This window comes from Macaca mulatta, chromosome 20 (assembly GCF_049350105.2).
Source record: "Macaca mulatta isolate MMU2019108-1 chromosome 20, T2T-MMU8v2.0, whole genome shotgun sequence".
NCBI classification, from domain to species: Eukaryota; Metazoa; Chordata; class Mammalia; order Primates; family Cercopithecidae; genus Macaca; species Macaca mulatta.
The window spans coordinates 2,366,199-2,389,092 of NC_133425.1; the positions used below are offsets into that span (position 1 = coordinate 2,366,199).

The 22,894-nt window shown below is 64.1% G+C and overlaps 1 protein-coding gene and 1 long non-coding RNA gene across 2 annotated transcripts in view; one reads left to right on the top strand and one right to left on the bottom strand.

Moving 5' to 3' along the window:
- Positions 1 to 22,894, top strand: part of CACNA1H (calcium voltage-gated channel subunit alpha1 H) — a 68,134-nt gene that overhangs the window by 23,404 nt on the left and 21,836 nt on the right. Inside the window, exons 3-6 of the mRNA XM_077984990.1 lie at positions 17,374 to 17,485; positions 17,768 to 17,901; positions 18,262 to 18,359; positions 20,898 to 21,057. Of these exons, the coding sequence (XP_077841116.1) occupies positions 17,374 to 17,485; positions 17,768 to 17,901; positions 18,262 to 18,359; positions 20,898 to 21,057 (504 nt within the window). The remainder of the gene's footprint in view (positions 1 to 17,373; positions 17,486 to 17,767; positions 17,902 to 18,261; positions 18,360 to 20,897; positions 21,058 to 22,894) is intronic.
- On the bottom strand, positions 8,663 to 17,349 carry LOC144337831 (uncharacterized). Its single transcript, XR_013411428.1, has 2 exons — positions 16,687 to 17,349; positions 8,663 to 11,603 (listed from the first exon to the last, which is right to left on the bottom strand). It is a non-coding gene; the product is annotated as an uncharacterized LOC144337831 (long non-coding RNA).

Below are 22,894 nucleotides of genomic sequence, written 5' to 3' on the forward strand. Positions count from 1 at the left end.
CAGGCTCTGCTCTTTCCACCTCTTTGCAAATTGGCTTGCATAATGGCTCAGCTGGGTTCTAGACCTAGGGAATTTCAGCCCAACCCATTAGACACAAATGCTGTGTGGTTAGAGATGCTGTGTGGTTAGAGATGTTTGTGCCGGAGCCGCCCTGTCAGTTCTGAGCTCGGAGCTCTAATTAGTGCCCAACGGGGCGCCTCACCCCCACGGGGGGGCAGGAGCGAGGCACAGCAGCAATGTCGCAGAGCTTCCTTGCCCACCTTCGGGTCCAGCTGTGCGGACAGCCAGGCGTGGGTCTGGGAGGGCTGTTGCCGCAGAGTGGGGTCGGCCGCTCCTGCTCTCGGTGGCCCCAGGGCCTCTGCATGGATCTCCGCTGCCGGCTGTTTCTGCAGGGTGGACGTGGCAGTGGCCTGTGGTTGGGCTGGGAAGACCTGGGGCCAGTAGTTCCCACCATGCTTACAGGTGACGGGCCTGGGCTGCTGTGGGGACCCCGAGAGGGAGTCTGGGTCTCAGGTGACCCCTCCCAGCCAAGGGGTGCCGGGTTTGAGTCTGCACAGGCCCCGGGACCAGCCACTCTAGCAGTGAGCAGTGGGCTGATGGGGGGCCGGGGACCGGCTGGACACAGAGTCTCGGTGGCCCAGTAGGGGATGTACCCTGAAGCTCCGTTTATCTGCCAAGAAAATCGTGGTGCTGGGAGGGGAGCGGGGCTGCCCGCTGGGGAGCTGCCTCTGTCCTACAGTTACGCCCGCCTCCCCGCGGGCCTTCCCGCCAGTCTCTTCACCCCAGGGGACGGGGAGGGGGCCCTAAGGCCAGTGTGGCCTTCTGGAGGCTGAGTGTTCGTCGCTGCAGCTGCTGTGAGCATGTCCCACGGGGTGGCGTGGGTTCGGCTCAGGTGGGGGCTGCCTGGGGACAGGCAGAGTCCCCCAGGCTGGGAGGAAGCGCTGGGGGAGGCCTGGGCAGCCTCACTCCCTCCCCACAGGAGCTTTTCTCAGGCCCTCCACACCTTTCTGTGAACCCTACACTGGACCCCAAAGGCCACTGTGACTTCAGAGGCTGCCACTCCAGGCGTCTGTCCTGGGCAACCCTGTTGGTCATTCCACTGACGTGTACGAAGGCCGTCTCCGACTCTCCGGCACTTGGAATTCTGAGTGACACAGGCTGGATGGAGTTTGACTCCACCAGGCACTGCCGACCCCCAGGCCACCCCCCACCTCCGCTGCCGATCCCCTCCAGGGCCGGGTCCCCTGCTGCCCGGGCCTGAGCCCCGGCCCTGCTATTTACACACTGTGGCCGCCGGCACCCTTGGAGACCCAGCCCAAAGTTCAGGGCCGAGGGCCCTCCTCATGGTACGGTGCGGGGACAGCGTCCGACCGAGACTCACCCTTCCGTCACCCCGGAGTCCCCCAGGCTGGCACACCTAGCGGCTCGTGGTCACATGTGTGTCATAGATTTGAGGGCCGAATTCGGACTCAGGCCAGAGAGTGGAACAAGCTCCAAGCGGGAAAGGGGGTGTTGGGTGGAAGGAAAGGGACCCCCCAAGGCAGGCTTGGGAGGGGCGTCTTAGTCTGCTTGGGCTGTGACAGAAATTCTGAGGACGTGGTGGACGTCCCGGGGCAGGGCTGGGAGGATCGGGCTCCACGGCGGCCGCTTGTGGGTGACGACGCCTGCTTCTGCCTGTGTCCTCACGTGGTGGGAGGAGGAGGGGTCTCTCGAGGTCCTTGTTATAAGGGCATTAACCCCATTTTCTGAGGGCTCCCCCGCTCCTGACCTCACCTCATCCCAGTCACCTCCCAAAGGCCCCGCGGTCTCAGCGTCTGAACTCGGGGGACACAAACTCTTCGTCCCCAGCAGGTGCCCAGGCTGCGGGCTCTGCCCTTTCTCCCTGGGCCCCACTGTGGTCTCTCCCGCCCCCTCTCCCTGGGGACCCCGTGGTCCCTCCCCCACCCCAGAAACCCCCCCCCATGGATTCTCCCGCCCCCTCTCCATGGGGCCCCTCATGGTCCTTCCCTGCTCTGCCTGGGACCCCCCCACCAGGCTCTCCTACCCTGGATCCTTGGATCCCCCCCATAGTCCCTCCCACGCCCCCTCTTTCTGGACCCTCCCCCATGGCCTCCCCGGTCGCCTCAACTGCAGGCTCGTTCTGGTGCCCCCGTATTCATATCTCAGAGTCCTAACCCACCCCCCGAGTGCCTTAAAATGTGACTATTTGGAGATAAGGGCCGTTTGGAAGGGGTTAGGATTAGGTGAGGCCACAGGGGGACACAGATGCAGACGGGTGACAGCAGCGTCTACAGGCCGAGGACAGCCACAGGAGGAGCTGGCCCTGCCTACATCATGGTCTCAGACTCCAGCCTTCAGGCTGTGGGAAAGTGAGCGTCTGTTGCTTCAGCCACCGCCATCCAGCAGACCGGTGTCCAGCCCCAGAGGGGCCACACTGTCCCTCGGGTCCCTCCCTGCCCCCTGGCCGGACCTGGCTCACCCCCGGCCAGGAGCTCCTGCACAGGTTGGGCCCGGATGCCCCTGCCCTGTCTCCACCGAGCTCCAGAAATCGGGGTTAGGGTGAAGAGACATGGCAGAGTGCCCGTGGCAGGCAGGTGTGGCTGTCAGGGCAGAGGGAGGACCAGATGGTGCATCTCCCCAGCAGGGCAGCCCCCATGGCCCTCCAAGCCCCTCCATTTTCCCCGGGGAATAAACTGAGGCTCTGTGACCCCTGACAAGTCTCAGAGACCCTGTTGAGTGGTGAATGGGTGGCCCGTGGACAACAGGCTGTGGTGGTGTGGGGCTCCGCCCTCCCCTCACGCTGTTCCTCACGCCTGCCTGGGAAGCGAAACCACAGCAGCGTCACCCCTGGCTGGGCCTGGCCACCGCCTGCTCAGGAGCGAGAGCTGTGTTTTTATCTAACGTGCCTCCCGGCATGGGTGGAAGAGGTGTGTAGTGGCCCTGTCGGTGGGGTTTGGCCTCAGGGGCTTCTGGGCAGGGTGAGCTGGGGGTCCCTGACCTCAGTCACCAGGCAGCGGTGGACGGAAGCCTTGGCTGACCTGGCATCGGGGCCTGGGGACTCCCCCTGTAAGGGGAGGGAGGTGGGAGAGCAGACCGAGCTGCTGCTGAGTAGCTGCTCCGTTCTCCTCATTTAATTATTTGTGTATGCATTTGTGCGTGTGTGTTGTTTTGTTGTTGTTGCTGGTGTGATCTTGGCTCGCTGCAACCTCCGCCTCCTGGGTTCAATCAATTCTCCTGCTTCAGCATCCTGAATAGATGGGATTACAGGCACCTACCACCACGCCCAGCTAATTTTTTTGTATTTTTAGTAGAGATGGGGTTTCACCATCTTGGCCAGTCTGGTCTTGAACTCCTGACCTCGTGATCCACCTGCCTCGGCCTCCCAAAGTGCTGGAATAACAGACATGAGCCGCTGTGCCCAGCCCATTTTTCTTTTTTTAATATGTATCTGGTTGCCAGGTGATACTGAGGAGACTGGGCTCTGCAGGGACAGGGCTGAGGGGCGTCATGTGGATGGACGGCCAGCCCATTGGGTGCCCTGGGTGGGTCCCCGTACCTGCATACCGGGCGAGCCGGCTCCTGCGTGTGCACAGGCATGGGTCCCCGTCCCTGTATACCGGGGGAACCGGCTCGTGTGTGTGCCCCGGGTGTGTCCACATCCCTGCATACGGGGCGAGCCGGCTCCTGCGTGTGCACAGGCGTGGGTCCCCGTCCCTGCATACCGGGCGAGCCGGCTCCTGCGTGTGCACAGGCGTGGGTCCCCGTCCCTGCATACCGGGCGAGCCGGCTCCTGCGTGTGCACAGGCGTGGGTCCCCGTCCCTGCATACCGGGCGAGCCGGTTCCTGTGTGTACACAGGCGTGTGGTGTGTGTCTGTGTTGCAAAACACTGGATGTTGCAGGCCTGAACTGGGTTTTCGCACAGATTGAGACCACAGCGTCACTCACAGAGCATGTAGAGGCAAGAGGGACTCGGGCCGCCGTGGGCTGGGGAGGAGGGTCCCATAACTGGGGGGCAGAGCAGGGGCAGGCTGGGTGAGGAGGGGGTTCCCCAGGTGTCTGAACCCCAGGTCTGGGGAGGCCTGAGGTCTTAAGGGAGATCCCCAGTGGTGAGACTGGAGGTGCCCTGGGGCGTAGAGGGTGGGCCTGTGTCCTGGCATCCCCAGCGTCCCCATACCCCCTCTGAGGCACAGTCACAGTCTCTGGGTCCTGAGCAGGGCCCGCAGTCACAGCTAGGGTGTGGGGGGACCAGGGAGGGTCTGCTCTCCGTAGCGCTGGGGAGTGGCCTGGCTGGCCTTGGCTTTCCTGGCGCAGGGGTCCCCTCGGTCACTGCGTGGAGTAGGGAGGGGCCTGGGTAGGGCGGGAGGGGCCTGGGTAGGGCGGGAGGGGCCTGGGTAGGGCGGGTGGGGCCTGGGTAGGGCGGGTGGGGCAGGCAGAGATGAGATGCAGACTGGGGAGAGAGCTCAGGGTGCGCAGCGGGGGCCGGGATGCCGCCGAATGGGAGCCTGTGGCTCCCACAGGGAGGCCCCTTAGGGGAAGAGGACCAGAGTGAGGTCAGCCCTGGTCCACGGCCACCCCTGCCCTGGACTCCCTGGGCCAGCACCCGACCTGGCCGCCAGTGTGCGGAGGACAGACCCGCCGGGCCGCTTTGGCAGGGACTCACCCTGTCTTCCCGCAGGACAGAGCGTTGGCGGGACTGCTTCCGCCAGCTTCCGGGCCAGACTCAAGGCTGGAGCTCCAGGCCACGTTCCCATGGAGGGAGGGCCTCGTCCCCTGGGGGGGGTCTCTAATTTGGGCCGCGGCAGCTGTGCAGTGGCACTCAGGCAGTTATTTCTGGCCTGGAGAATTCCAGCCCGGAGCAGGCCCCACGGGCCCGTCCCAGGGGCGGGCGGTCGTCTTCCCCAGGGTCCCGCGGTCGTCTTCCCCAGGGTCCCCTCCTGGCTGGGTTTTTGCTGCCCACGCTTTTTCTTTCCAAGCTTGGGGGCATGTAGCACCCTCATATGGGGACCAGGATGGGCAGGGGCGAGGCCAGAGGGGAGGAGCTCTCACCCGGCACGGCCGGCCCCTCCACCTCCTGCTCCCAGGACAAAGCCTGCCTGACCAGGTGGCCCTGACCTGGGGCAGCTGCTGAGCCCTCGGCAGTGGTGGGAGCTGAGCCAGCACTTGGATGCCTGTGTCGGCCTTGAGAGTCTTGGGGTCTGCTCCACTTTCAGGCAGAACATCCTGGATGGTCGTGCACCCAAGGTGCTTGCCGGCATTGCTACACGCTGCCACCACGTGGCTGGCAGGGCCTCCGGTTTCTCGGCCTGCACAGCCGGGCTTCCCACAGGCACCCAGATGAGGGCTGGGATCAGGCACTTTTCCACTCAATTGTGCCTTGAAAAGTTCCCAAATCAAGCTCTTTGTTAGAGATAAGCAGATACATTAGGTCTCTTCCTAATTAGCATGACTTTTTAAATCGCACGAAGTTAGAGGGAGCTGTCCGCATGTGCCGCGAACCAATCTCTCCTTTTGTCCCTGGAGGTGGGGGACCCGCCCTTGTCTCAAGCCTGAAGAGGGCTGTGTGTGTGTTCTCCACTCGTGTGGGGTGAGCCCGGCCCATGCACACAGGCAGCTACACACACATCGCACACCCACACCCGGACACGTGCCTCAGGTCCCCACGTTGCCGTCACACTGCATGCACCCCTTGCACACGCACGCCCCCGCACACGCCCCTCTCACGCCCCTCTCGCACGCATGCCCTCCTCGCACACGCATGCGCACAGGCCCACTCTGCCGCCTGTCCCTGGCTGCTGTGTGCTTCCCGCCCTCCCTGTCCCCCACACCGATGGGCGCGATGCTCCCCAGGGTGAGAAGTGGCCGCCCAGGTGAGCCTGGTGGTTCCCTGGGCTGTGGCAGGGGCGGGATCCGTGCCTAAGACAGCTCAGGCGATGGGATCATTTCGGCTCCTCCGGTGGGTGGCGGGTGGGAGGTTCTGTGGGGTGGGGGAGGCGGGCCTCACCCCGCCTGGGTGCAGCCCCGTGGACATAGAGGCGGAGGCCAGGGCCGCTCCCTGTGGGGCCCGAGTCTCCCGAGGCCACTGTGTAGGGAGGAGCTCCGTTGAGACGGAATGTTCCGGCAGCCGGGAGTGAGCCGTCCACTCATGGAGCTGTGACTTCAATCCCCCAGGTGGTAGCCTGTGGTGGGTGTGGGCTCCCCGCACCCCTGTGCTGGGGGTGGTGCGCTCCCACGGGCAGCCCAGCCCCCGTGCCCTCCTGTGACCCGCGGCGCCGGCTGGAGACAAACACTCCATGTTTGGCTGCTGCCCGGGCTCCCCACCCCCACCGCCCGTGTGAGTCACGCAAGTCCAGGCGGCTGGCTCCGGCCTCGTTCCCCTGGCCAGGCCACGGGGGAGAGGGGCTCCCACATCGGGGGCCTGGCTGGGGTGGAAGCTCAGGGTAGGCTGCACTTTGAGACTCGGAGCAGACTGGGGGCGGCTGGAAGAGGCTGGGGGTGAGGACCAGGACAGAGGCCAGGAGAACTCGCAGCCCCCTGATGAGATGGTTGGTCAGTGTGGCAGGGACCCCCACCTCAGCTCCCCTCTTGATGTTGCCCAGATCCTCCGTTCCCTGCCAGGGATGGGGTGCAGGTGATCTCCGTGGAGCTGAGTCCTGAGTCCTGGCCCCAGCCTGAGAGCTCCCAGGGCGGGAGTCGGCCACGGGGTCCATGGGCACTGCAGGTTCTCAGGAGGGCAGCTGTCCCATCTCTGGACAGTTCAGTCTCCAGGGCTGGTACCGGTGCCTGTGAAGGAGGCCTGGGCCCCAAGCACCACCCCCGCCCCCACCTACTGTGACACCCACCACCCCCACCCCCCACCCTCCATGACACCCACTGTGACTCCCCCAGCAGCAGGGATTGGGGTGGGACACGGTGGGGCCCCGGGTGGCTGTTTCCGGGAAGTTCTCTGTCAGGCCTGGAGCCCGGGAACCCGGTACCCTCCAGCCCCGTGGGGCTGTGGGAATCTTGGGGCTGCTCTCGGGAGCCGGCCTCCCCAGGACCCCTGACAGGTTCTGTTGGGTCTGATGGCAGTGCGTCCCCCCACTTTTCCCCAGCACAGACGGGTCTTCAGGACCCCACCCGAGTTAAAACCCTGCAGTGGCTTCTCCCGAGGAAGGAGACGGGCGTGGGGGCCGCCCTCAGCGTGGAACTGGGGATCCCGCCTGGCCCCTCCCCCCAGCCCTGACCGGGTTTCCTCCTCCCTTGTCTCCATGGCAACGGCCTCCAGGGAAGGAAGAGAAACCTCCTTCAATCAGCGCATCCCTGGCATCCCTGATCCTGGATCGCGTGGCTGCCTTGCCCTCCCTCTTCCCACCCAATCCCCTCCCCCTAACAGGCCCCGCTGGAGAACAGGACACTCGCCTGTCGTGGCGTTGGGGTCACGGGTCCGGCGGAGGCACTGCGCTCAGGGCAGGCTCTGGAGCTCCCTGGGCCCCGTCCCGTCCTGCAGGTTTCATGTATTTTCTGTCGTCTCCCCTGTGAGGCTGGGGGGCGGTCCTGGGGGGAGCGTGTGAGAGCACTTGTGTGTACACGGGTGTGCACGTGACCTGGTGTGTTGCTCCCCCAGTGGGGTCTGTCCCATCCCCCCTGCTGGGAGACTCCAGAGTCTGCCAACATCTGGCTCCAGAATGTCCTCACTGCAGAGGGAGACTGAATTAATTAATTCCCTCCTGGATAGGTTAATTAACCTCCGGTACTCTGGAGCCGTGTCCGTGCCGCCTGGGGAAGGGGTGTCTGGGCGGCCGCGGCTGCTCCAGTCTTTATCGGACGCCAGGGACCAGAAGAGTCAAGGCCAGCTGGGCTGTGCCTGGCCCCTCAGGCCTAGGTGGAGCTGGTAGGGGAGATGGGACACCAGCCCACTCCACAGGATGTAGGCCAGACTCCAGGGTGTCACTTCTGCCCACGGAGGCTTCCGGCGCTTCAGGAACGGTCAGGTCCAGCCTGCCGCATGCACAGGGCCCCTCCGAGAGCCCTGAGATCAGGGAGCAGACCCTGGCCAAGGCTCCGGCCCACTGAGTCCTTGACAGCTTTGGGCCTTACTGCCTGAAGCAGAGGCTGAACTGTGGAGGCCGGCAAGTGTGGGACCGAGGCTCCGGTGAATGGGGCCCCCAGCCCCAGAGAACTCCAGGCGGCTTGGCCTGGGCACCTGCGCACAGCGGCTGTCCTGCCTTCGAGGGACATGCATGGGGAGGGCTCCTCACCTGCTGCCAGGGGCTGCTCGTCTCCCGGCCCTCAGCCTCATCCTCTGTGAGCCTGGGAGGAGGCACAGATGCCGCATGAGTCTCCAAGCGCCCTTGCCCTCTCGTGGGCATCCGGACCCCCTGGTGGAAGGCAGGTCTCAAGGCGCTGGGGGGCACCAGGAGTCGTCATGTGGCCGGGTGGGCCCAGGGCATGTGGGGGCCTTCTGCCCAGCGATAGTGGAAGCCACGGGGCAGGAGGAGGAGATGCCCCCTACCACACCCTGTCTTCCCAGGTGCCGGGTCTCAATTCCCGGTCCAAAGGGCGCTCTGAGTGGCGGCTGCAGACAAGCACAGGGCTCCAGCGAAGCTGCCATTTAGAGGGAAAGCTGGAAACGCAGGCTGTGGTGATGTCTGAAGTGAGGTTCGTGTACCACGGGGTTGGCCGTTTTATTTCACGGGGTTGGCGTTTTATTTACTTATTTATTTGACGATCAGCTGATTTTAAGGAATTAACATTTTAAAGCGCACGGTCAGCGACCTTCGCATTGTTGAACCATCACCTCTGCCTAGTTCCGGAATGCTTCCCTCGCCCCAGAGGGAAACCGCGTCCCCGTCAGCCCTCGCTGCCCAGCCCTGGCGGTCTCTACCTTGCTTTGTCTCTGGGTTTGCCTGTGCGGGACTTTCCATGTGACATGTGGTCCTTCTGTGCCCAGCTCCTCCTGGCATCACGTCCCCGGGTTCACCCGCGTCGTGGCGTGTCAAGCTTCCTTCTTTTTCATGGTTGGGTAATATTCCGCCCTGTGGCCAGACTGCGTTCCGTCCATTCATGGGTCTGTTGGACACTGGGCTGTTTCCATCGCAGGCTGTCAGGGTCATTGCTGCCGCGGACATGCGTGGGCCCGTCTGTCGTGAGTGCCTGTTTCCCTTGTCCCTGGAGTAGGCAGGATTGGCCTTCATGGCCTCACCCACCGGTTATCTGGAGCAGGATTAGACACGCCCTGGGTGGGAGCTGGACTCCTGGATGCTGTCTGTGGGTCCTGCCAGCAGCAGCCAGACTCCCACGTGGACCCAGCCATCTGCAGACGCCTCCCCTAAGTCTGCCCTTCTGGGGAACCCCGGAGATGCTCAGAAAGCCTAGTGGGGCCGGGCACGGTGGCTCACGCCTGTAATCCCAGCACTTTGGGAGGCCGAGGCGGGCGGATCACGAGGTCAGGAGATTGTGACCATCCTGGCTCACACAGCGAAACTCTGTCTCTACTAAAAATATAAAAAGTTATCTGGGCGTGGTGGCGGGTACCTGTAGTCCCAGCCACTCGGGAGGCTGAGGCAGGAGAATGGTGTGAACCCGGGAGGTGGAGCTTGCAGTGAGCCAAGATTGTGCCACTGCACTCCAGCCTGGGGAACAAACACAGACTCCATCTCAAAAAAAACAAAAAGGCTAGTAGGGCACAGGGGTCCACGGCAGGTGAGTAGCCGGTCGGCGTGCGTAGGGGCTGGAGGTGGGGTGTGTGGGGGGCCAGGGTGTACCACACTGGTCCTCCCGGGGCTGCTCAATGGGGTCTCCTTCACGGTGTTTTGAATAAAAATGCACGGCTCCCTCGGGGTGTCCCAGCAGGGCTGTTCAGAAGCTGGGCCCAGGGATCCCGGAAGGCCGGGCCCACCCTGCTGTGACTGCACAGGCCGGGACTCCCGGACATTTCGTTTCTGTAATTGCACACGCGGGGCCTTGATTCGCCGTGCAGAAAGCCAGACGATGCCGTGGCGTGGGGGTGAATGTCAAAGGGTCACTGTGGAGTCTGCCCTCGTCTTGTCCCTCCCCATGGTGTTCTCATCCTCCAGCGATTCCCTGAGAACTTCTCTGTGTCTCTGCACACACGTGTGCACACACACGCTCCTCGAGGTGGCGTGCACTGCGGCTTCTGTCGTGAATGGGGTCACGTGCCCTCCGTGACTCACTCCTCCTGCCCTGTGTACCTTGGACCTGGCTCGGTCCTGATGCCCACGGCACCACTGCCACCTTTCGGGTGGCCACGTAACGCTTCCTGGCCGGGTGAACATGCCGTGTCAGTGGAGACATTCTGCTCTTCCAGCTCTTGTCGATACAAGCAGTGCGCCCTGGCTCTCAGGGCCATGACCACCACTGTGGCCGGCAGACTTCAGGGCGGTCGGTTCCACCCCCGTGGCCTCGAGGGTCCTTTGGAGCTGCCGCGGTTCTGAGCGGGGGTGGACACAGACACAGGGCCGGAGGGTCGAGGCTCTCTGAAGGTGGAAAATGCGTCGTTTCGTTCTGACCAGGCAGCCGGTTCCTGGGGATCTCCTGTGCCACTCATTGACTCCCAGGGTCTGCGGCTGGCCCAGCCCCTCCTGGGTCTCTTGATGTGGAATCGAAGCTGTTGCTTCCCCTGCAGCAAAGGGGACGGAGTCCCTCAGAGCACGCGACCGTCCCCTCCACACTGCAGGCTGATGGCTCTTGCGGGAATGGGCTTCCCCCATGAGTAGACAAAGGGCTTCTCCTTAAACAAATGGGAAAAGTAAGGTCGAGCGCTCATGAGAATGAGGGCCGGGAGGGGAGGAGGCAGCCAGCGCTGCGTGGGGCCATGGGCAGAGCGGGCAGGGAGGGAGCGGCCTCAGCCTTGGCATCTTCTGCCCAGGGCAGGGAGGGTTTGCCCAGCCAGGGATGGGTGCAGAGAGGGGAGCATGTGGCTGAGAGTCCTGGCTGCCTGTGAGCCCAGCTGCAGTCTGTGCCCTGCGGGGCGTGGGGTCCTGAGTGGGGGGCTGTGGCCCACCTCACCGTGGGCTTCCCCTTCTTGCTCTGGGTGCCTTCCCCGCCCACACCCCTGCCCCTGGCGCGGGCCGCTGGTGCCCAGCTGTTGCGGATTTGGCCTAATGGGGCTCAGCTGGCTGAGCAGATTGCTCTGGGGACAGCATGCGGGGAGGGAGCGGCTCAGCCTCCCGATCCTCCCAGCTGCAGAGCCCTGCGGCCCCCGCACTGATGTCAGGATGCAGCCCAGCACGGAGCCCCACTGGGATCCCTGGAAGCCACAGCCTTGCTTGGGGGCCACTCTGACCATAGAGGAGGGACCAGGCGGCAGCTGCACCTGGAGACATCCCTTCGCTGGGCTGGCACTCCCCCGTGGTCTGAGGAGCTGAGGCTGGCCCATGTCTTTGATGCCTTAACCATCTCTTGAGGAGGGACACACAGCCCCGCCTCCATCCCACTGTAGAAACGTCTGTCCTGACCTTGCTCCGGCTAACGTGGAGGCCTTGGTGTGGTGAAAACGTGTCCTCCAGAGCCAGCAGGAGCAGGGCCCAGCCGTGTCCGGAGGGTAGATGGAGGGTCTTGTTTTGCAGGAGGATCTTGTTTTGCAGGAGGGTCTGCATAAAACCTGTCAGTGCCAGAAAGATGAAATAGCCCGTTTGTACAGATGGGGACACTGAGGCTTAGAAAGGGGGAGGTGCAGGTGGAGGTAGAATTGGGGTCAGGTTCTTGCCCCACGGCCCTGGCTTGAGGATTAGTCACGGGGCAGGGGCAGGGAGGCCCTGACCCCAGGATACCTGAGCCAGCAGGTCTGGGCGAGCCTGGGAGCTGATGTTAGCTGATGTTTCGGGTTGGGGTGGTCCAGGACCACCCTTTGAGCCATGCTGGTCCCACAGCACGTGGGCTTCTGAGGACCCCCTGTCCCGACCTGGGACCTTGGAGACTGCTGGCTCTGGGGAGAGGGGTCCCACGGCACCTCAGGGCTCAGCTGGCAATGTTTGGGGGTCTGGCAGCCCCGATCTTTGCTGAGTGGCCCTGAGACTGGCTCCTGGCCCCCAAGAATCCCAGGTCTCCAGCATCTTCGGCACAGAGATAGCAGCTGCCAGGGTTCCCCCCACTCCCAGACACTCCCCCTCACCCAGCAGCGGGGAATGCAGGCCTTGCTGTCCCCCACATAACAGGCAGTACTTCTGGGGCTGCCCACGCCCACGCCCAGGGGCCAGGAGAAAACGGCACCTTCAGAGCTGTGCACTTTCAAGCTGGGAAGAACAGTTTGGGAGTCTTTTTCCTCCTCGACTCCCCGCGGAGGAGAAAGCGGGGATCAGTGGAGCAGCTCCAGTGAAGCTGTGTGTTTCTGGCCAGGAGGCCACTTCCTGGCCCCCACACCTAACCGCAGCCGTCCCAGCTCGGGTACACCCAGGACAGGCCCAGGCGAGGCGGCCGCTTCAGCACCACGGACAGCAGCCGCCGCAGCACTGCCCGCCCTGCGTCCATGCCTCCTGACCCACCAGAGGCTGGCATTGGGGGTGTGCTGGAGCTGGGCTCCTCGGAGGGCCCCCCAGGTCCTGAGAGCGGAGTGGGTCCTGTGGACCTGCCCGCCCTGCGTCCATGCCTCCTGACCCGCCAGAAGCTGGCATTGGGGGTGTGCTGGAGCTGGGCTCCTCGGAGGGCCCCCCAGGTCCTGAGAGCGGAGGGGCTCCTGTGGACCTTGGTGTGGGCCGCCGTGGCCACAGGTGGTGCCCGTGCGGGAAGGGGAGCACTTAGCACCACAGAAAGGAGGCTGGGGGGCCATCTTTGCTCCAGGGTCCTGAGGGAAGCAGCGGTCTGCAACAGGAAGCCTGCGGGGGTGAGAAAAAGCAGTTCGTCTCCCAGAGACGGAGGAGCTGGTGTCCCTGAAGCGTCCTGGGCAGGACTGGTTTTCTTTGTGGGTGCCAGCTGGGGAGGCCTGGCCCCAGGCAGGGCTGCAGGAGTAGGAAGGGGCCTTCACACCTGCCCAGCCCCTCAGAAGTGCACAGGCCTGGAGGCCTGAGGAAGGGGAGGTGGCCAGGGTCTGCTGGACCTGGCAGGTGCCCTGAAGAGTATCCTTTTTTTTTTTTTTTTTTTGGCATGGGGTCTTGCTCCGTCACCCAGCCTGGAGTGCAGTGGCGTGATCGTGGCTCACTGCAGCTTCCACTTCCTGGGGTCAGGCAATCCTTCCACCTCAGCCTCCCGAGTAGCTGACATCACACTCAGCTAATTTTTTTGTTAAATATTTTTGTAGCGGTGAGGTCTCACTACATTGTCCAGGCTGGTCTCGGACTCCTGAGTTCAAGTGATCCTCCTGCCTCAGCCTCCCAAAGTGCTGGAATTACGGGTGTAAACCACCGCGCCCAGCCGGGGAGCACTGATTAATTTAGAGTGTGGGACTGAGGGACAGGATGCGTTCTGTGCTTGAGGGGTCATTCCTCAGGACCCCACCGCCGAGGGGGTCTTCAGCCCTGTTCCCCTGTTCAAGCCTCTCTGGGGGGATTTCTCCTTTATGAGCCTCTGGCCTGCATTGTGGGGCAAGTGAGCCCAGCCCAGCGGGGGCCGCCTGGGGAACATGTCACCCAGGCCAGACTCCAGGGGCTGGAGAAGGCCCCTGTGTTCCCCCCCAGCCTTGGTCTGTCAGGAAAGAGGAGAGTCACTGAGGTCCTGGGGCTTAGCCCGAGGAGATGAAGGAGCAAGGGTTGGTGGGTGCGTTGCCGCTGGCCGGGCCTCAGGGTCTGCTCCCTGCCTGAGGGAGACCCCGTAGCTGAGACCGTCTCACTGCGCCGCTGCCCTTGGCTGCCCGGCCCTTCCCTGGCTGGGTTCCCTGACCGTTCCGTCGCCCTGCAGCCACCAGGCCCCGTCCCAGGGCTGCTCCCGGCCGCGCTGGCCCGCCTTCCTCCAACCCGCAGTGGACATTGATTCTAATTTGTAGAAGTTGATTTGAAACCTAAAAGAATTTTTAATTAAAACCCAGAAAATCCATCTGTGTAATTAAGGCCCTGGAAGTCACCGGGCTCCGTGCGAGGCAGCCGGCAGATACTGCGTGTCCTCAGCTGGCCACAGAAGTGTGGCCGGGACGGCGTGACACATGAGGGCCAGCCTGCTCCGCCCGGAGCTGCCCGAGCCCCTGCTGGCCTATAAGGGACGTGGGACATGGACTGGCTGCTCCCCTCTCTAGGCAAAGCTCCAGGGGGCACTGGGACCTGGTACATCTGGCAGTCCCTCTCCAGGGCAGGGAGGGCTGGTGGCTGGGGTGTGCCCTGGTTGGGAGGTGCCCAACATGCCTGCCTGTCACCTCCTCTGTTGTGAGAGGCCTCCTTGGGGCCCCCCCGGATCCTGCTACACCATCATTCCCCCCAGAGTTGCACCACAGGTACAGGGGTGGGATCCTTGCCGTTGGAGGAGCTCTCTGGGATTGTGGGGCTAATTTCAGGGTGGGTGCTGGGGGAAGGGGAGGCAGAGGATCTACGCTGGGTAGGGGCCCTGCAGACCCAAAAGCTGCGAGCCGAGAGGCCGGCCTGGTTGTGTGGCCTCAGGCGCGCTCGGGGTCTCTGCGAGCCGGGAGGCCGGCCTGGCTGTGTGGCCTCAGGCACGCTCGGGGTCTCTGCAAGCCAGCACCTGTGTAGCACCGTGGGTCCAGGAGATTTGGGGTTGCCATTGTCGCCAGGCATAGCTCAGGAGGCCATCTGCAGTTGGGGTGCCTGCAGGCCCAGCCTTGTCCCTCTAAGGCCTTCAGCTATGTGTGTGATTTTGGGGGGACATGCGCCTGGATGGGAGGGGCTCACTGGAGCCACACCCCTGCCTGGAAAAGACAGTCCCATCCCCCACTAAACCAGATGGTCTGAGAGGTCGGGTAGGGGCACCCAGGCCCCCTTCTGGCTTCCTTCACAGCCAGTCACAGAGGCTTGGGGTGGGTCTCAGTGGCATGGTAGAAGGGGCAAAGGTGTCCAGGTAGGAGACCTGTAGCCAGCCGTCTTTGGGGAGTGACTAAGCACTGGGTTTCACCCACCCCTGCCAGCCCCTCTGTGCCATGGGGGCAGCTCTCGTGGTGACTGGCACTGACTGGCCCTGGGCTCCGACACCATCCACTCTACTCTGCTGGCCGGACAGGCCTAGAGATGGCTGGTCAGAGGTGCTGGCCCCTTCCCTTCTGTCCCCATTGGCCTCTCCGCCTCAGGGTCTGGGCCGGGTCCAGAAGTCAGCATTCCCCTCAGTGCTGGGGAGGCCATGCCGTACCTTTAGCTCTAAGTCCTGAGCTGGCTGGGGTGGCAGGAACTGCCAGGGGTGGCTGGAAACTGCCTGCTTTCATAGTGGAATGTGTGTGCGCTGGTTGGGGGCCCAACTTGAAGGAGAGTGTGGAGGGAGGAGACAGGCGGCCTCAGGCACCCATGGGACAGTCTCACCACCCCCATTGGGTAGACGGGTAAACTGAGGCCTGGGATGCCCTGTGCCCAGGGAGAGGCAGTGCCACCTACAAGACCCGTGGCTCAGCCAGGCTGGGGTGGAGTGCGGTGGGGGCTCAGGTCAGGGAGCAGCATTCCCCACACCTGCCTCTGCTGTGTCCTGTCCTGGCTGGGTGCCTTTGAGCTCCTCCCCGCCAGCCTGTTCCGTTGATCTAAGAAAATCCCTCCCCCCGGGAAATGACGGCCCTCATAGAGATGCACAAAGACAGTCCCCAGCCAGGCCCGCAGAAAGGTGCTATTTGCAGCAGTTAGGGGACAAAGGTGCCCGAGGCGGGGGGCAGAGCCGCCATCCACCGTCGTTCCCTTGCACTGGCATTAGGTCAGGAGGCCGGGAGAGGCCAAGGGGCCTGGCACGGCTTCCACAGCGGGGCCTCCGCTCCTGCCCCCACCACCTTGAGCAAGTCACGCAAACTCCACCCCCACCTCGTCCAGCAAGGACCGTGTTCCGAGGCTTGCTGTGAGCGCGCTCACACACTGGCCGCTGGGCTTGCACTGGGTGCGTCACCGGTAGGCGGCAGTGCGTGCTGTGGCCTCGCCCACCTACGGGACAACGGCGTGGCCGTGCCAGCATGCCAGCTGCCTTGGCGGGAGGCTGATTTCAGCTTCTTGTAGTCGTGTTACAGCTGAGGGTCTGTTACTGCTGAACCCATTAAGTGTAATTACTGCCCTCTTGGCGGGAATGCGTAATTACATTGGTGGCCTGGTAGCCGTGGCACTGGCATCAAATGCTGACCTGCCAGGAGGCTGGGGCCCTGGCTTTGTGGGAGGGAGGGTTCCGGGATGGGCTGCTGGGGTCCCTGAGGGGGGGCTCCAGGCTGGACTGACAGGCAAAGGCAGGGAAGGTCCTCATCACCGAGCCTCTTCCCCTCCTACTGTGGCAGCTGCCCTTGCTATCATCCCTGAGAGTTTCAGACACTCAGACCCTGACCTCAGTGCTGCACGCAGCACCCGGGACCTCCGCTGTAGTGAGCATGGCCCGTGTTGGGCAGGGGGCGCGGCTGCTGCTACCATCATCCTGCCAGGGGTGAGGGGGAGCCCTGGGCGCTGAGGCCTGTGGTCTGCGCGAGGTGGGTGCCAGGAAGGGCGGCCACTGAGAGTCAAGCACAGGCCCAAGTCCAGAGCCAAGGGTGGGGACGGCCACCAGGCTGCCCCCGAACTAGCTGTGAGTGGATGCCCAGCTCCATCCCCTCCTCAGTTCCCACGTGTTGGGGACCGCAGGGGCTGGCAGAGCTGGGGGACTTCCCGAGGCTGTTTGCTGACAAGTTGGCGTTTTCCAAATGCCGACTTCTGTCTACCTTAAGCAAGGTCGCTCCAGGTCCACAGTCATCACCGGATTGCCCCTCCCTCCTTCCTCTGGTTCCCTGGTCAGAGTGGGGCCCTGCAGCCCTGGGACAGAGGGCCAGGAAAGCCTGCCCCAAGTGTGCCGCCGCCCAGGCCTGGAGGGTGGGACGGGGAGTCCTGTCCCGGTGGGTCACATGGTTGTACCCGGACATCCCCTGGGGCCCTCCCAGTTGCGCAGGGCGCCCTGCCTGCAGCCCCCCAGCGAGGGAGCCCTAGGCAGCCTGGGCCCCACGTGGGCAGCTAGGCTCTGGGAGTCTGAGTGGTCCTCAGTGGGGCCTCACTCCTGACGCAGCCAGCCCCCCGAGGGCTCCTGCACCCCGCTTTCTTAATGAGCCAACGCCGGGGGCCTGGGGGCCGGGCCTGGGACAGCGACCCCCACGGCGCAGAGCCCGGCCAGGCGCAGGCTCCCGGCGCCACCTGGTGGCTGCTTTCAGGACTGTCCGTGGGCCCTGCAGGTCCCCATCCTGGACGCCCCCACGCGTGCACACCCATGGCGGGGCACCAGGCGACCGGGTGGACACTTGGAGGGCCCCGTGGGGGCGGGTCCCGGGCTGCGCCGGCGTGCTCCTTAACCCGCGGCGACACGTGGTTCGAGCACGTGAGCATGCTGGTGATCATGCTCAACTGCGTGACCCTGGGCATGTTCCGGCCCTGTGAGGACGTCGAGTGCGGGTCCGAGCGCTGCAACATCCTGGAGGTGAGGGGCGTGGCTCGGGGGTGGGGAGGGGGCGTGGTTTGGGGTGGGGCGGGGCTAGGGCGAGGTGAGGTTCAAGGTGGGACGGGGCGTCGGGTGGGGCGGGGGTGTGGCAGGGGTTGGGGGTGGAGTGAGGTTGAAGGCGGGGCGGGGCGTGGGGGTGAGGTTCGGGGCGGGGCGTCGGGTGGGGGCGGGGCTCAGGCTGGGGCGGGGCTCAGGCTTGAGGGGAGTGGGCTGAGCTGAGCCAAGCCGTTCCATGGGTTCTCCTGATTTCTCCTCCCGCAGGCCTTTGACGCCTTCATTTTCGCTTTTTTCGCGGTGGAGATGGTCATCAAGATGGTGGCCTTGGGGCTGTTCGGGCAGAAGTGTTACCTGGGTGACACGTGGAACAGGCTGGATTTCTTCATCGTCGTGGCGGGGTAGGCCCCGCCTCGGAGAGGCCACAGCGCTGGCGAAGGGGCCCCGCCTCACCCCACAGGGATCCCTGGGTCCCACCTGTAAAGAAAGATGGGAGGTGTGTTCTGGAGGGATCCAGGTAGAACCAGGGACCCTGTCTGGGACTCCGGAGATCCTCCTTCCTGGGCACAGGTGAGGGAAGTGGCCGCCTGGTGTGACCAAGAGTCGTGCTCCTGCTACCTTGGGGCCTATCCTGGCCGATTCAAGGCCCTCCGGGTGCCGGGCTGGCCGACTCTGTGCCTGCCCGCCTTGCTCTGCACCCAACCCCACCCCTGGCCGCCTGGGCCCCTCGCTGAGCTGCTCCCTCTCGGCCCCACCCCCAGCATGATGGAGTACTCGTTGGATGGACACAACGTGAGCCTCTCGGCTATCAGGACCGTGCGGGTGCTGCGGCCCCTCCGTGCCATCAATCGTGTGCCGAGTAAGTGACCAGCCCCACCTGGGCTTGAGACCAACAGGCTTGCGTGTCCGCCAGCCCTGCAGAGCCCTCAGAAGGGCTCACAGGAGCACAGGACTGGGAGGTGAAGGTTCCCAGGCACTCAGGCCCCAGCCCGGACCCCAGCACTGGGGGGGCCCCTGCCACTATCCGTGGGCCCTGCAGGTCTGGGGATAATCAAGCTGGGGTGTGGTGGGCAATCAGCATTCACAGGATCCCTGGCTTCCACATGGCCGAGTGACAACCTCGGGTTTCTCCTCTGCATGGCATCTGGGGCAAGGCTGGGGGCCAAGCAAATCCCTGGTGGATTTGCTGTCTGGCGCATCCTAGTGTGGCTCATGGCTGGTGGAGACACCCTTGTGAGTGCAGCTCAGCTCAGCTGGGGGCTCTGTGCAGCACCCCCTTCACTCCCACACAGGCGAGGGGAGAGCCTGACACCTGTCCTGAGGACAGCTCACCCTCCCTACCCGCCACTGCTTCTGGCCCCCACCCTCCTGCCAGGAGCCCCACCCAAGGGAAGAGGGGAAGCTGGCTGGCCAGGGCTGGGCCTCCATGTCCCCTGCTGAGCAGCTGATTTTCTAGAAGGAAGGCTGGAAACCCTTCAGGACTTGGCCAGCAGGCGTGAGGAGGGGGCCTGGTGGAGAGGAGCTCCTGTGTGTCTGCTGTGCACTGGGGATGAGGGGAGGCAGAGGAAAAGCTTCCCGGGAAGTCCCATGCCTGCTTGTTTGGGAAAGATCCGGTCAAACCCGGGCCAAGGGCCACCCACCTGCGTCAGGGGATGGGGTGGGATCGTTCTTTAAAGCCCTCAGCTACATTCAGTTGCTCTGGCTCCTGGGGGTGGGTTCAGCTCCCACGAGGCCGTAAGAGGCCCCGAGTGCACGCTGTGTGTAGGAGTGGCCCCATGTGTGCACATGCTGGTATAACACAACCTTTCTGGCTACCTAACCAGGGTCCTGGTGGCCTTGGCACTCAGGGCTTGACCTGCAGCAACCCCCCAAAGTCACAGATCCCCAGGGCTAGGCACTCCTTCCCCTGGAGCCTCTAGCTTCGCAAAAGGCAGGTGCCACTTGTCCCCGAGCCTGCCTTCCCCCTGCCTGCCTTGGCTCAACTGTGCGGCTCAGATAGGGCTTGAATACTGTGTGACACTGATTAACAGAGCCTGAACCTCAGTTTCTCCTGGAATAGTGGCGTACAGGGGTAGCCATGACCCCAAGGGTGGCTGAGCCTGCGGTGAGTGGACGCACGTGTGGCTCTTGGCCCTTTGCCCGGCACCCACTGTATGCTCAGTCTGCACACCGGCCTGGCCCCACCTGTTGGAGCATGAAGTAACCCAGCATACACAGCCCCCTGGAATTCCACGGATGTTTATTTTTCAGGTTAAATTCCCAGAGTGGCCCTACTTGTCGCCAGCAGCCTGGCCTCCTGGGGACCTGCTCCTGTCTCGAGGGAATTAGGGAACTCTTCCAGACTGCATAATAACGTTCCTGATAATAAGGGCACGTTCAGGGCTGCATCCCATTCTGTTGGCCTGGGGTCCAGTCTGACCCTTGGATCATCTGTGATCTTTGAGGCAGTGCGGTCTGGCCAGGGCAGCGCTCACCGATTGTCTGCTCCTGTCGGCTCTTTTGACACTTCAGTGCTCCTCCTGGCTCTGACTCACCCCATGACCTGAGGGGCCCATTTTGCCATTGATACCCCTGGGTGCTGGGTGAGACCTTAGCGTCCCCAGGCTCCTGGCCCAGGGCTCTGCCTGCAGCCTCAGCCTGGCCTTTGCTTAAATTTGGGGAAAAGAACGTCTTGGGGGAGCAGGCCCAGGATGGAGCAAGGGGCGCATGGGGCTTGGCTGACCCCCTTGCTGGATTAATCTGGAGTTCACATAGCTCATAGCACCCAGGACCGATGGCTTCAGTGGTACCTCTTGAAAAGCCACTGTCTGTCCTCCCCACCGCCTCCAGCAGCCTCTCTGAGGTGGGGCTCTGCTCTGGCAGGATTCTCACTGGGCATCAGAAAGGTTTCAGGATCCCAGACCTGCTGCAGAGACCCCCGGAGGCAGCCAACCACCTGAGGTTCTGGGGCTCCCGAGGCCGCTGCTGCCTCGATGGCAACTTTAGGGTGCAGCTGGACAAGCCTTGAGCACCACTAAGCTCCACCTGATCATCCTGAGCCCCTGAGATACCGCACGGTCAGACCTGCCGCGGGCAGTCCCCTGCCTCCGCTCCCACCCCTCCACACCGCAGCCCTCCAAAAGCAGCAGACCTGCCATCCTGGTATGGTTGGAGGTGGAGACCTGGCACACCTGTGGATGGGTGTCAGTGTCCCTGGAGGCTGGCGGTGGTAGGAGGGGAGCCCCGATCACCCTAGGGGTGCAGGAAAGTCACCAGGGGGTGGCCTGAGTCAGTGTGCGGTGGGCGTGGACACCTGCTGTGAACAGTGGACGGGGCTCAGCGGACCCAGGAGGGGCTGTAGCCCCAAGGACGCTCCTGCAAGGCTTAGGAGTGCCAATCCTGGACCTGCTGCCCACAGGCATGCGAATCCTGGTCACTCTGCTGCTGGACACGCTGCCCATGCTCGGGAACGTTCTTCTGCTCTGCTTCTTCGTCTTCTTCATTTTCGGCATCGTTGGCGTCCAGCTCTGGGCTGGCCTCCTGCGGAACCGCTGCTTCCTGGACAGTGCCTTTGTCAGGTACCCAGACCCCACCCCTGTGACCCCTGTGAGGCCCCGCCCACCATGCATATAACACACCATGTGGCTCCACCCAACACAGTTACCGCCCCACGTGGCTCTGCCCATCATGCAGTCACCTGCTCTCCACCCCCACCTTCGTCATGACTCCGCTCGCCATGTAGTCACCTGTCCCTCCTGCACCCTCCCCCATGCCCCCCTACCCCCATCATGATTCCGCCCACCATGCAGTCGTCCGTGCCTCCCGCCCCCCCCATGGTTCTGCCCACGATATAGTCTCCGCCCACCATGCAGTCACCTGCACCGCCCCACCCCCATCTTGGCTCCGCCCACATGCGGTCTGTCACCGCCCCACATGGCACTGCCCCACATAGCTCCGCCCACCATGCAGTCAAGTTCCTGCCTCACATGGCTCCGCCCACATGCAGTCGCTTGCCCCGCGGAACCGCAGCATAGGCCCCGCCCCCAGTGCCGCTTTTTCTCAGCCCGCAGGACACGTTAGTCCCCACACTCCGTCCCCTCTCCTCACCCCCAAGTTCCCTCACCCCTCACCCCGTGGTCCCCTCAGCCCTCACCCCGGGGTCCTCTCTGCCCTCACCCCGGGGTCCCCTCAGCCCTCACCCCGGGGTCCCCTCAGCCCTCACCCCGGGGTCCCTTCTGCCCTCACCCCGGGGTCCCCTCAGCCCTCACCCCGGGGTCCCCTCAGCCCTCACCCCGGGGTCCTCTCTGCCCTCACCCCGGGGTCCCCTCAGCCCTCACCCCGGGGTCCCCTCAGCCCTCACCCCGGGGTCCCTTCTGCCCTCACCCCGGGGTCCCCTCACCCCTCACCCCGGGGTCCCCTCAGCCCTCACCCCGGGGTCTCCCCTCAGCCCTCACCCCGGGGTCCCCTCAGCCCTCACCCCGGGGTCTCCCCTCAGCCCTCACCCCGGGGTCCTCTCAGCCCTCACCCCAGGGTCTCCCCTCAGCCCTCTCCCCGGGGTCCCCTCAGCCCTCACCCTGGGGTCTCCCCTCAGCCCTCTCCCCGGGGTCTCCTCAGCCCTCTCCCCGGGGTCTCCTCAGCCCTCTCCCCGGGGTCCCCTCAGCCCTCACCCTGGGGTCTCCCCTCAGCCCTCTCCCCGGGGTCTCCTCAGCCCTCACCCCGGGGTCCCCTCAGCCCTCACCCCGGGGTCCCCTCAGCCCTCTCCCTGGGGTCCCCTCAGCCCTCTCCCCGGGGTCCCCTCAGCCCTCTCCCCGGGGTCTCCCCTCAGCCCTCACCCCGGGGTCTCCCCTCAGCCCTCTCCCCGGGGTCCCCTCAGCCCTCTCCCCGGGGTCTCCCCTCAGCCCTCACCCCGGGGTCTCCCCTCAGCCCTCACCTTGGGGTCTTCCCTCAGCTCTCTCCCCGGGGTCTCCCCTCAGCCCTCACCCCGGGGTCCTCTCATCCCTTACTCTGGGATCGCCTCTCCTCACCTCAGGGTTCTCTCAGCCGTTGTCCTGCAGTCACCTCCCCTCACCCCAGGAGCCCCTCAGCCCATGCCCCAGGGTCCCCTCAGCGCCTGTCCTGGGATTTCTCCACTCCTGCTTTGGGGTCCCCTCCCCTCATCCCTCAGCCCAGGATTTCCTCGGCCCTCACCCCAGGGCTGCCTCCCCTCCCTCACCCCAGGGTTTCCTCTCCTAGTCCCTTGCCCCTCCCCCCTCATACCCTTCCAGGAGGAGCTGAGGTCTGAGCCTGGGTTTCTGGCTCCTGGGTCCTCCTCCCTGTTTCTCTGCTGTTCTTTGTCGATTTCTCTGTCTATCCCTGTTCCTTTGTGTCTTTCTCTCTCTGTGGATTGGGGCTGAGGAGGGTGTGGTTTCTGCAGCA